This window comes from Pleurodeles waltl, chromosome 12 (assembly GCF_031143425.1).
Source record: "Pleurodeles waltl isolate 20211129_DDA chromosome 12, aPleWal1.hap1.20221129, whole genome shotgun sequence".
Taxonomy (NCBI): Eukaryota; Metazoa; Chordata; class Amphibia; order Caudata; family Salamandridae; genus Pleurodeles; species Pleurodeles waltl.
This window is the reverse complement of record NC_090451.1, coordinates 598011505-598025676: the sequence shown is the minus strand read 5'-3', so window position 1 is coordinate 598025676 and position 14172 is coordinate 598011505. Positions and strand designations below refer to the sequence as shown.

Sequence of the window (14172 nt, the reverse complement as noted above, 5' to 3'; positions counted from 1 at the left end):
GATGCCCCTGCAGTGTTCTCTTTGTTTTGATCTGGTATCGTGTGTGGGCCTCGCCCATGCATTTTGGGTCCAGTGGTCCACGGACTATGAATGGTACAATACCTGGACTACTCATCTTGGTGTATATTTTGTTAATAGTGTATATATGTATATTTTTGCTTCCTGAATTTTAATATATTACAATGGTTCCACTCATTTCCTTTTGTCTTTGCATTCTTCCGGGGGGGTTGGGGGGTGTAACTATAATGTATAGATATGTATTAGTGTGTGTGTTGTAGTGGGTGAGGGTGGGGGTGTTGCATGTGTGTGTCCCTGTTTTTTCCCTCCCCCTCCCCTGTGTCGTAGGTGCAGTACTCACCATGGTCTTTGACGCCGGCGTTGGTGCTCCTGGTACAGGAGCAAGAAGACTATCGCAGGGAGGATTTGGAGTTCCGGGTCCATGGTGTCCTCCTTCCTCGTGGAGTGTGTAGAGGTGAGCGTTTTCCCTTCGAAATTCCTGTTTTCGCTGTGTTTTTATCCGCGGTGTATCCGCCCCGGAAAAGGTGGCGGATTGGCCTGTCATAATAGTGTGGGCGGTACATTGTCCTCCGCCTGTCTGTTGGCGGTGACCGCCGCGCTGTTTGTTTGTACCGCCGTGGCGGTCGGAGTGTTAAAGTGGCTGTCTTTGTTGGCGGTTTTCGCAACGGTCGTAATTCCAAATTTTTTTCCGCCGGCCTGTTGGCGGTCTTACCGCCGCTTTAACACCGTCCGCCAGGGTTGTAATGACCACCAGTAACACAAGAGGTGAACTTATTATGAGCTGATAACAGGAACTTTGCAGACAGAGTAACAGAAACTAAACCTACCCTCGCCCATGTCAGACCAACAGTGCTTGACCATTGCACTCGCATAAGGACACTGGAACAAGAAGTGTCTGCCCTTAAAGGAAAGATGAACGATGATGAAGGGCACTCCCACCGCAACAAAATCAGAATGGTGGGAATACTGGCGCTGACGGAGGGACCAGTAGAGAGTTGTTCCTTGAGGAGTGGCTATTCTCAGTGATGTTGGGTGGAAATACTCCAAATGGTTTACAATAGCACACACAGACACACACACACAAACACACACAGAGTTTCAGGAAAACCTCTGATTCCAGGCATGCTGCCACAGACTGTGGTTGCCAGACTTCTCAACTTCTGCAACAGGGATGCCATACTGCACATTGTGCTGAATCATGTAACCTGGCAAACAGAAGAAGCAACTTTAAACATCTACCCAGACTATACTACGCATGTACAGTGACAAAGCGAAGCCTATGTAGGGGTCAAATGGCATCTCAAACAGCTAGACCTCAGTTACGCTGTATTCTTTCCTTCCAAATTCAGAATAACAGCACAAGGAGCATCTCGCTTCTTCATGGCTGTAGAAGAGGTTTGGTAATGGCTAGAAAGACAGGTGAACCCAATGCCCATGGAGAGAGAAACAGCCAGAATATTGGGGTGCCAAGAAAGTAAAAGACGCAGCACGTCCCTGAGAATCCCTCATGCAGCCCCTCGAAGGATCAGGTGGAATCGGAAAGAGCGAGAGTGATAGCTGCGATTCAACACTGGACCGTGGAGACAATCAACAGCTGACGAATCAGTGGTACAGGACTGAAAACCAGGAGAATCTGGAAGAGGAACACCTCCACCAGTAGTCGCACCAAAGACCTCAGAGGAAATTATCTGAAACACAAATATCTAAGTGCAGGGACCTCCCAAACTGCCTAGGCCTCCGGTGCACCAGCGAGGACAGGAAAATGAAGATATGCAGCTCATCTATCCTCTCTTTGTCTGACCCCATTTATGGACATTAACACAAATCAATACACTGAATTTTTAAATAAAAAAAAAATCAGATCAGTGGGGTGAGGGACATACCGTGAATTGAGGTGCCGGTGATTTTGAGGACAGCAGCACAGTAAGGTGGAGAGGGTGGGAGTTGGGACAAAGTTTGTATGTTGCTGATGTTATGATGGGAGGGAAGCAAATGGGGGAACAGAACCCGCCCACTATAGCGGTACATACACTTAAGTTATTAACAAGGAGGGTTAAGGGACTGGGACACAAAATCAAACAAGGTTTAGTGACTAAGGCGGTGGCCGGTATGCAGCAGATAAAGTGTATCTGCAAGAAACGAATATGAAAGGCACCAATGGGACTATATTGTGTAGGAAGAAACATGCAGGAGCCAGAGTCTCTGGCTATACTACAGGATCTAGAGGAGTGGCAAAACTAATAAAAAAAAGTGACAACATCTCACGTTACCAGAGTAGGAACAGACACTACATAGGTTCATAACACTATTGGAAGCTTTGGAAGGGTAAACAATGGCGCTCATCAATGTCTGTGTCCCACTAGGGCAGTGGTCTCCAAACTTTTTAACGCCACGCCCCCCAGTTGAAAAATAAAAATCATTGCACCACCTCAGAATTTTTCACAATTATTTTATAAAGATGGCAATGTTTAAATATGTCTAGACCTATTTAAACATTGCAGTTAAGTACTGTTACTTTTTTTAAATGCAATAACATGTGTCTGCTTAAAACGAAGGCCTGTTATCTGTATAATGCTTCTTTTGGCCAGAGTCTGGTGCCCCCTCTGGGACCACCTAAGGCCCCCGTAGGGGAGGCCCACCCCCCAGTTTGAAGACCTCTGCACTAGTGTTACAGTCTGATACACTGTAGTGCCTGGGTCGAATCTTGATGGAATTGCCACAGGCTAAGACTATATTAGGTGGAAACTTCAATATGGTAATGGAAACACACATAGATCCCAACCTAGACTGATACACCAACTCAATACGGGGAAACTGGAAAGCGTCATCAACGCAGTGGTAATGGGATACATCTGGAGAACGATAGCTGGCCAACGCAGAGACTTATCTTTCTACTCTGGGGCACACAACACCCTCTCCCACATAGACTGCTTCTAAGCCCACTTTCACGCAACTGCAATCTGGGAAAACCACTGGCCCCAACAGCCTTCCTAGCTGAATTCCTAAAAAAAAATATCTAGTGAGATCATTAGGCCACTACATAAATCTTACGTGGAGGTGCATTAAAGAGGTGAACTCTCCAGAGACCTATCCATGGCAATAGTGATACTCAGTCCTAAAACAGGGAAACCTGCAGACAAACAAACCAATGCAGTTGCCTGATATCGCTCCTCATCTTGGACACCAAAATACTTCCCAAGGTCATAGCCAAACCAACTGAAAGACGTGATCTCTGACCTGGTGCATCCAGACAAAATGAGGTTCATGCTCCACAGATCGACTAAACTAAATCTAAGTTGACTATATGATAATATAGCAAAACAAAAGGCTGATGGACGGAGTGCTGAACAATGCAAACACTCACCCCCAGTCACAGATCTGGGTTTAATCCATTGTTCTTTTGCTCACCATGCCACCCCAGTTTGGACCCAGCCATATACAAATCAGTCTTGACCCTGTTCCTCATGGGAACAGTCCAGCCCGAACTGCCAAGCCAGGTCCTCCCTGGACCGGAAACAAGCATCTTGGGACCGGTTTCAGGGTTTCACCCTTCATCAGCCAGGCTAGCTTGAATCCAGTGGCACAGTGAGCAAGGGACCCACGTCTGGGCATACCCTTCCCATTATATGATAATATAGCCATGGTTGAGGGGGCAGCAGTACTGCTGGCCATGGTGTCACTGGATGCTAAAAAAATTGTTTGATTCAGTGGAATTGCCCTTTTTCTTTGCAATTCTGGTGAAAATAGGATTTGGACAGAAATTCCTGCCCTGGGTTAAACTGCTAAATGCAAACCCCACAGCACAACTTAAAGTGAATGGGATTCTCGCTTGGGAATTTCATATAAAGAAAGGCACAAGACAGAGCCACTTGCTATCGCTGATGCTGTTCACTCTAGCTATAGAGGCCCTGGTGGAATGGATACAGGTTGATGCCCAAATATAGAGTGACAATGGAAAACTACCTGGGAAGAACACATATCCTTATATGTCTATGATGTCCTGTTATATCTTGCAGACCTGGTGACATCCCTGGCTAGAGTACGGGAGTTATTTGATATATGTGGGAAGTACTCAGATCTGAGAATAAATTGGGAAACGTCTCTGATGTTCCTGCTGGGCAGTACCCAGACATCACCCCATGCCGTTAACTGTCACGAACCAAAGCTTAAAATACTTAGGGCTCTGGATTTCTAGAGATGAAAGGACACACAGCGAAGATAACCTGACCCCGCTACTCCATTGATTCGGATAGATGTGAAACACTGGAAAGCACTTCTGCTCTCGATTATGGGATGGGCAGCTATCTTCAAAATGATCGCCCTACCAAGGTTTACATTTATGTTGCAAAATATCCTGTATGCCAGAACAAATACATTCTTCCCAGCAATCAGTAAACTCTTAAGGTACCTACCATGGCAGGATGACCCAAAGCGGATTGCCTTATCGGCACTCCAGCAATCCATATACAAAGGTGACATAGAATTGCCAAACGTTTGCAAATTCTATGAAGCTGAAAAGGACAGGTTAGTGAACGTTTGAGTGGGCATATGCTCCACTTGCCGACCCAGCCTTTAGGTTGGTCCAGACTGCACTGGTTACCTACATATTCTATATGACAGCAAGGTGGCAACTGGCATCCCACAAGCAACAACAGCTGTGATAACTACCTGGCATTAGCTCAACAGAGAAATGGGCTGGGGAAAAAGACTGACCCCAAAGGCCCCCTAATGTCTGATCACGAAGCTGAGCCCAGCGACAAGGCTACCAGGATTTAAAGAATGGGACGACATAGGACACTTCTTGTTAAAAGACGTCTGGGATGCGAAAGGCATGATGCCATTTGACAACCTTAGAACAGAATATGAAATGGCACCCACACAAATATTTAAATACCTCCAACTGCGCCACATACTACAAGCAACAATCCCACCGGGAACAGAGAGCTCCCACCTAGAAGGTCAACTATTAAATGGTCATATGGCAGGCAAGGCAATGTCCCTCACATAAAGTACTCCGATCAGAAATACCCAAGTACCCTGGAACAGCTAAGGACACATTGGCAAACCGATATAGGAGAACCTGATGAGCATGTCTGGAGAGTCGCTTTGCAGTTCCCAAGACAGGCAGCAATTAAAATGGGAGATATCTTCTGATTCTACTTAATATACAACACAGAAAATACTATAAAAGAGTCCTGTTGCACCAAATAGGCAGTGTCCAAGATGAGATGTGCCTTCGCGCATGTTGACAAAGGGGAACGTTCTTCCATACATCATGGAAGGGGAGACTACAAGGATTACAGGAAGCTATGTGAATGCAAGTTGAGGTGCGGGCTGCCCTGGTTTTACTTGGAATATGGAGAGAATCTGGTGCAACCTCCTATCAGAAACCCATGATTATCCGGGGCCAGTTACTCGCTAAAAGGGAAGTGAGACTGCAGCTGGGGGTCAGAGCAAGTCCCAAAATGAGTAATTACAAGTGGGTGCAGAATATCTGCAGTGCCAGGGAAAGATGATATATAGGAATAGAGGATCCCCCAAGAAATATGATAGAAAATGAGACGGATGGCACATTGAGGATTAAGAATAATGAGGTCAAGAATATGGCATACATCAGTCAGAGACCAGAAGAGAATGAGTCGAAGGGGGTTTACCATGAACTACCTCCAAGACACTGTGCCATCTAAAGTGACTTCCTCCGAAAATACTACCTCGCATATCTGCACCACCAGAACAAAAGGTGTCCCCAGGGGAGAAGTTGGGAGTTGGAGGAGGGGCCCGGTGGATATTATTGTTACTGCCTGCCTGTTTGAGAATCATTTGTCTATTGCAAACAGGCGCAGCCCGTCCTTTAGGGCGGAGGGGCCACGCCCCCCCCCCACCTTTTGTCCCTCATGAAGAGTGTCTGTCAGGCTGAACAAAGGTCAGCCTGACAGACACTCTTCATTTTCACCTCAGACAGCCAGGAGTGAGACATGCGCGATTTGCGCACACTTCTGGCTGCCTGAGCTGAACTTTGCTGGGTTGAGGAGGTCACAGCTCCTAAGGGCGTGACCTCCTCGGCTCTGCAAAGGTGCCTCAAGGCCCTCCCCTGGGTGACGATGAAAGCGTCACCCATTGACTTCGACCTGGGCGCTTCAGGTTTAAGCCCTGAAGCGCCCAAGTTGAGTGTCAATCAGTGACACTTCGTCACAGAGTCGGGTGGGGTCAGCAGTATCACTGACCCCATCCCACTCTGTGACGAAGTTGGGACTGCTGCCTTCCCAACCCTCCTGGGACCTCGAGGCAGAAGGTAAGTGTGTGTGTGTGATGTTTTAAAATTAATGTTTGGTGCGTGTGTCCATGTTTGAATGTTATGAGTGATGTTAATGGATGTGCATGCGTGCGTGTCTGTGTGTGAAAGAATGAGTGTGTGTGTGTGTGTGCTTCTCACCCGCCCCCCTGCCTCCTAAAGCTGCCGGCCGCCACTGATTGCAAATAGAATATAACTGTTTTATTAAACAATCTAACAGCAGGCAAGTAGTAAACACAAACAGAAAGGCTTCTTGAAGACCAATCTCTCATAGTACAATCATGACATGTACAACATGCACCATTGGAAAACCAACTTCTGTAGCAACTTCCATGTAGACAAAACAGCAAAATTCTTTGTGGTGCAATCTTTTTACCACAGCCTATCAACTACAACCATAAATAAAATGTCAGCATCTGTGACTATGAAAAATAATACTCCAATCTAATCAGTCAACTCATCTATACTACATTCTTTTGCTATCTAAAAGTAACTGAATCCTGACATCCTATCTCCCCAATCTCCTCGCCCACCCAGTTCTCCAGTATCATCTCTTGAGGAGTGCACTCCATATATATAACAAAATGAAACTACCCTGACAGCTTTATCACCCTTGAACCCATACACTCACATTCTATTATCAATGGAGAGATATACACGGGGGAATCATGGAGCAGGCGGACATACTGGGGGGCGCAGGCGCTGACTCCTCCTCTAGCTTTCACATACTATAGATTGCGGGCTGCTGTGAGGAACCTATAACCCCAGTTCCCTACGGAGACTCTAACTCTAAACATACTTCAGATACTGATCAGCAAGTTCTACCCACGCAACCTAATTACATTCCTATATAACGCCTTGCAAGGGGAGAGACAGGGCCCACTCCAGACAGCGCTGGATAAGTAGAAAGCAGACCTAGATACTCCCTTGAGTTTGGAGTACTTGAAATTTTGCTGTACACTAACTGGCATGGTCACATCCAATTGCAATTTGAGGATTATACATTTTAAGTTCTACATCAGATGTATTACACCCCACTGCAGCTATGTCTATGAGGGCTGCATGGGGATGCTGGCTGTGCACACTGTGGGACATGCCCACTGTAGGACAGGGGAGGTGGGCGTTCTCTACATGGCCTCGAGCTGTGGGCGCGTTGGACAGTACTGGGAGCAGGTGATGAAGGCGAACTCGGAGTTAGTAAATGAACAGGTTGTTTGTACATCACTCATATGCCTACTTAGCTTAGTCAAACCGCTGCAGCCTGCTAACCGGAAGTTTGTAGCAACAGCACTATTATTAGCGAAACCCAGGATTACGATCCATTGGGTGGGGGGGGGGGAAATCTGTGCCCACTGTACACGTCTGGCTCAAAGATAAGACATATTGTCAGGAACAGCTTGAACTGCGTGCAGGGGAGCTGCCGAGGCCCTCACGACCTATGGACATTTGGAACCCGTTCACCACATACTGATTGTCCATGCCTGATAACTGTGAATGATGATGGACTGTAGAGGATTATTTGTCATGATGTTTTAATATGGCTAACATGGAGTGTTTATCTCATGTCAACCGACTCACTGTGCCAATGGTTATTACTGCACACCGGTATGGCTGTACCTTGTGTTAATGTGGTGTATGTTGAAAATCTAATTTAAAAAAAAGACTCTTATCAGTGACATTCCTCCAGACTTCTATAACCAATATCAGCACTCTTCCTGCTTTAACAGATCCATTTAACCTCGATCTGAACTCAGCAAGTCATCCTGCATGTCACACAGCCTCGTAATGTATCAATCTAACTTGACACTGGTGAACAAAAGCAACACCTCAAACACCCAACCTTACAAATTAACTTTTTACCTCTCAGTCACATACAGTGAAGCAAGTACTGCTGTAGACTTTAGACTGGACTATTTAAACCACATATTATCAAACCTACCCTCAATAATGGCATTGATTCATTTCTAGCGCTGGAATGCAGACTGCCCTTCTTCCTCTAACAAGTATTATCAGACTTAGAAACCCAATCTGGGCCAAAGGACAATAAACTACCACTTACAAACAAAATGTACCCTCATCTTCCCTCATCAACTGGTATAAAAAAATCACTACCCAGCGAAGGCTGCACCAGATTTCCTATTCATTGAGCACAAATTGCCTCTAGTACAAGGCAATAATATCTTCAAAATACCATTATCAAATAACTTAACCCGTATCACAAGCAACTGCAAAAAAGCAATGGAAATCAAACAGTCTGAGCCATCTTAATTGGGTATCTTTGTCAGCAAATGTAGCAATTCTCATCACCTTTACAGGAGTAAAGCTGAGACCTACTCCAACTATTATTTACAGAATCCTATCTTTCCTCAAACTCAAACAATTCAAGGTCACCTTCCATTACATAATTACCCTCAAGGACAGGAAGAAATCATGTTTGAAGCAGAGTTACTATCATAAATAAAATATGTTCAATACAAAACTCTCAGAACACACCGTCTCTCTATTTTCCAGTGTTTCCAACTGGACATATATGCCTCTACAACAAACAGTTTAAGGATCAACCTTATTTGTCACAGGCCATGACACAATGTTAAATTTGTTGAGGGTCCCATAGAGCTCATAACTACACATTGATGGGATTGACACAAATAGGTTCTCCTTCTTCAGTGACTTAATTATAACCTAAAATACCAAGCTGTGAAATCACTATATTAAACATAATTTAGTTCAATGCTGAAAAAAATGTTACACATATCAAAGGTTCTATATTTCACCTAATGATAGCACAGACCAACAAACTTACAAATGGTGATCCTACAGTCACATACTGGTCTGATCATTTTACGATCCTGTTTCAAATACACACAAATTATGCCTATCCCAGGAATAAAACTCAAGGCAATTTACACCTACTTAAAAGATACAAGCATGTACGCTGCTAATAAACAACCACAATCTGAACAACCCTACCACAATTCTTGAAAGCTACGAGCCTTCCTTTACGCAACTCATAAATTAAATTGATCCTTCAACTCCGAATGGAAATCCAAGCATACTGTAAGACTCAAATAACTTCCAGCTCTGCACATTCTTATAGTAGATAGAAAATATGTTCACAAATTGTCTACACATCCTGATTTCTTTAAGAAGCACCTAAACGATGCTGGAAATTGCCTAAAGCAACTATATGACCTCATATAATTAATTTCAGAACTCTTCACTATTATCAATCAAGGCAATTTTCTTCTCCTAGAAACTTCTCAAAATCATAAATTAGTTCTCTTACTCATGACTTACTCTTCGCATTGTAGCAACTGCAACTCACATTCTCAAAATGCACAAAATATCCTGGTCCTTCTTCATACCAGTAAACTTAGAGACAGGAATGTGGTTTTATAGAAGAGAACACTTCCACTACCACATAGGGCGACTTCTGCCTCATATTGCCAAATTTCTGACCCAAGGCATCTCCCCCACTGGCTCAAATCTTAACAATCTCATAAATCACAGTACAATACAGACTAACTCGAAAAAAGATGATCATAAATCCAGTTCTCTAAAATCTGTATGCTTATAATAAAAAACAGGCAGCTACTAAATGCATCTCCAGTCTGGTTTCAGAGTAAGCCATTGTGCTGAAAAAGTTAAGCTTAAAATAGTGAATGATACCCTAAGGATTAGGACATTGATAATACCTGCCTTGTATTCAATCAAGCCCTGACTGTAGTAAATCACACACAGCCACTCTATACTTTTTAACACCATTGAATCCAGAATGTACATTGAGAAAATATCTTAGACCGGTTCAAACACTTTACGCTACTATCAAGCGATCAAGATAGGAAACACTATCTGCACTGCCAATCAGGGACAAGTCAGTGTTCCTCAGTACTTTATTGTAGCTCCCCTATTGTTTACCCTTTACCTTGAAACATTTGGTGATGTGGGAAATTCCTAGGTTTCCCTTATTCTTGTCAGGCACTATACCTACCTCTAACTGCAAATTAAATCTTCAACCTGGCCTATGCACCTCAGAAATTACCTCAAACAAATACTCAGTTGATGCCTCAAAGAAAAGTCCAACTGAACCCTGGGAAAATAGAACTCCTGCTAATGGCCCCATATGGCAATAAAGCCAGTTCTGAAAAATGGCTCCACATTCATCATGCTTCTGGGTAGGTGCCATCAAATCATCACTAATGTAAAGGTGCTGGGCATCCCTCTTAAAAACAGACAATACATGGCTCCCACATAAAAGTCATGTCACAAATGCCTTTCATCAATGGAAATTTCTTAGAACCATCAAATCTGTTTTACCAAAGAAAGCTTCCAACTTTGCTTTCAAGTTCTTATAATTTCCATTCTTGTTTCCAGTAACTCTCTCCTTTCAGCTTTTGCAGCCATCCATATTTTCCCACTAAAGGCAGATCTACTTGTGACAGCAATACATACTGTGTACACAGACAAAGTATGCACATAAAACACTTGTACTCAGATCTGTCCAATGTTTACCCCTGTCAGTCGACTTTAAAAGAAAAATACAATAACATGCATCATTTACAGATCTCTGACAATTAGCACACCTAGTTATCTAACCAGCTGGTAATCTCCGGAGAGCAAAAGGCAACAAAACCTCAAGAAACACATTGCTTTAAAAAATCAACTACGACCTGTTCAATCTCAACAACATTACCCCAGATATACCGGAGATACCAAACTTCTTATGCTCCTTGAGTGTCTTGAAAGCCCAGCTACTTGTTAAAAACCTATAGATAAAATATATTACCCATCTTATGTAATTAACCACTCCGTACATTCATTCATACCTGGACTGAACACAAATATGTTTATGCAAACATCTATAAAAATATGCTCTGCTGCTGATATAGGATTACTAACTAGTGCATTGCCTCGATGCTTCCCTAGGGAATGTTCTCCCATATTCCCTGACATCCTTACATAAACCTATCCTAATATTTAATAATGCTTACTGCTGTAATCATGTATTTGCTTTGCTTACAGCTGTAACTGTACATAAATGTCGATTTTGCTCCTGTTAGGACACTTCAGAACACAGTCCAGACTACATAAAAGCTCAGTAGTAAAAGTAAACAAGTACAAAACATAGAAAGTAAACAAGTACAAAACACAGTGGTCTTCTGTTAAACTGAGGTTTGTACAACTTGGATTTGTAACACTGGTGGGCATTAGAAAGGGCAGCCAGTGGGGAGGCTGTTACAGTTTACTTTTGCAAGATAATTTGCACTTGTGTCCTTTTTAAAGAGAATATCAGGCAAATCCGAATCTGGGATGGCAGTGATCTGTCCAAGCCAGAATGAGCCATAAAGCTTAAGACAGGCTCATTAGGGTTCCATGTGTTAATTTTGGTTGTCATGAATATCGGTGAATTTACTATCACTTCTCATTTGAGTTTTCTTTTACGTTGGTCTTTTTAATATATTGTAGAGCATGTATGAAAATATTATTATGATTTTTTTTCCAGACAAAGGTAACATAAATAAAGTAAAATGTAATTTTGAAACATGACACGTATAACAGCATGTAGTCTGATACACAGGGAATTTCTAATATAATGCTCAAAATACACTTAATTTGTTCTAAAATCTGTTACGTGTGGTAGCAATGCAGATCTTACGCACCGACACACACAAAAACACAGTCTATTGTTTTTTGTAGAGGACACAGACCATGTGTATCCATGACGTATTATGTGTCTGACAAGGATCCACTAATAATTTGGAACAGGGGAAGGTCCAAAATGCAGCAAAGTTGTTCAATATGTGTGGAAAGAGTTGAGGCAATTCATGTGTTTCCAGGAAACTGTGAATCGAGGATCAATGCGCAATCCAAGCGGAATGAAGGATCGTTTTAGCGCAGAGTACCTCTTATTGGAATAACTTTTTGAATCACACATGGTGACCAACTGTGCAATTTACTACTAAGCAAATCCAAAACTTAAGGGATTTTAACATTTAATACTACTGTTTTTTTCTTCTTTATTCTCTAGCCAATACTCACGTCCATGCAGATCATGTCACTGGTTCAGGAAAGCTGAAGGCTGAGATCCCCGGCTGCCAGAGCGTTATCGCACTGAACAGTGGTGCCAAGGCCGATGTTTATGTTAAGGATGGAGATGTGGTGAAGTTCGGTAACTTTGTACGTAAATCATCTATCAATGCATCCAGATAAGAAATGTTAAACTAATGTTGCATGTGCTGCAGAAGTAATTTTTCTGCCAGTCTCTGAGCACTGCCGGTCTTTGCTGGATGCAGCAGAGATCGCAATGGAGTGCCACTGGTAATCCTTTTAGTTATGAAAAAATGATAAATTACCATGCCTCGTTTTGCCCAAAATCATTACTGAAGGAACAAGAGCTTAGAAAGCTAGGAGGTAAGCAACAGCACAACTTTAAGGCTCCCTTCTACAATTTATAGAACTGAGATGCAGATAAAGTTTGTAGATTTGAGTAAATGTCCCTATGAGTAATGCATAAATCTATGTAAAGTAATTTGCAATTAGGTCTTTAAAAAGCAAACACTGAGTGTTCATTAGTTACATATAAACATTTCTCCCTCTTCTTTCTGCAAATGAACAGGGCTGTGGAAATAAATTTGTTGATAGAATGGGCTTGGGCCAGACCTTATCAACACATATTTAGGTACAGGAGACTCTTACCAACCACATCCCTGTGCCCTGTGAATGCAAGTCTCTCCAGTCGCGACTCACTAATGAAAAGACCTTTTTATGGTCTGGCTTGACAGTGCAAGTGTCACCAGATAATTATGTGAGCATCACTAGAGAGCGGCCTTGACTCTGCCCACTTTTTGGGAGCAGTAGTACATGTTTTGATTGGGTAGATGTACTTTTCCACAAACAAGTGTTTGCCCTCCGAGCAGTACTTGTGGTACCATATACTAGGGACGTATAAGTAAATTAAATATTCTAATCAGATGGAGGCCAATGTTACCATATTTTAAGGCCAGAGCTCAAGCACTTTAGCACTGGTTAGCAGTGGCAAATTGCACAGAGTCCTAATGGCAACAATATTGTATTCAGGCACTGTTTACCACATTTACAATCTTTGTCTACATTAGATTGTTAATTTCTTATACACATGCTAGACTGCATTATACTTTATTTGCAAGCATTATTATTTCAATTACAAAGGGATCATCACACTTCCATATTTCTTCTCTGGTGTTGTAATTACCACAGCCAGGCATTAATTGAGCCCTAATTCATTCCTCAAAGCTATTACCAAATTTGCAAGAAGATGCCAATTTCCTTAAATCTGTAACATAGTCTTCTAGCTTTGCTATTTGGAATACTCTTACTAAATAAAATCTCCATAAGGCCATTAAAACCTCAGGCAGACAGTGCAACCCTAGCATATCTCACATTCATTCAATCCTACTGACTCCTCATTGAAAAGTCCTGGTGAGTGGTCAAAAAGTCTTGACCTACAAGTCATAACCAATGTAATAGCAACCATGCCTTCCTCTCTGCATGCAAATTCGCCCCATATATCTTGGGTATCTAGAGAATACTTTTTCAGAGTAGGCTCACCAAGACAGGTTATAAAAAATAGAGGCACAGTCCCATTCTCCATGATGACTCGAGGTAGTTTGAGACAGAACACCAAAAGAGATAGACAAACCAGACAGACATCACAACATTAATACCAAAGAAAAGCCAAAGCTTTATTCTCAGACTGCCATCTGAAGTGCTGCTCTCTGAGTCTCCTTCAAATAATGCTTTAAATCCTTAACTCAAATTGCTCCTTTATCTCTGTGATCACAGTTTGGCTGTCTCCCTTTCAAGTGATGAATGTACTATTCCAG

General features: G+C 42.7%; 1 protein-coding gene across 1 annotated transcript in view; it reads left to right on the top strand.

Annotated features, from left to right (window-relative positions):
- LOC138268297 (persulfide dioxygenase ETHE1, mitochondrial-like) overlaps positions 1-14172 on the top strand; it is a 142103-nt gene that overhangs the window by 69045 nt on the left and 58886 nt on the right. The window contains exon 3 of the mRNA XM_069217809.1: positions 12339-12487. Within this exon, the coding sequence (XP_069073910.1) occupies positions 12339-12487 (149 nt within the window). The remainder of the gene's footprint in view (positions 1-12338; positions 12488-14172) is intronic.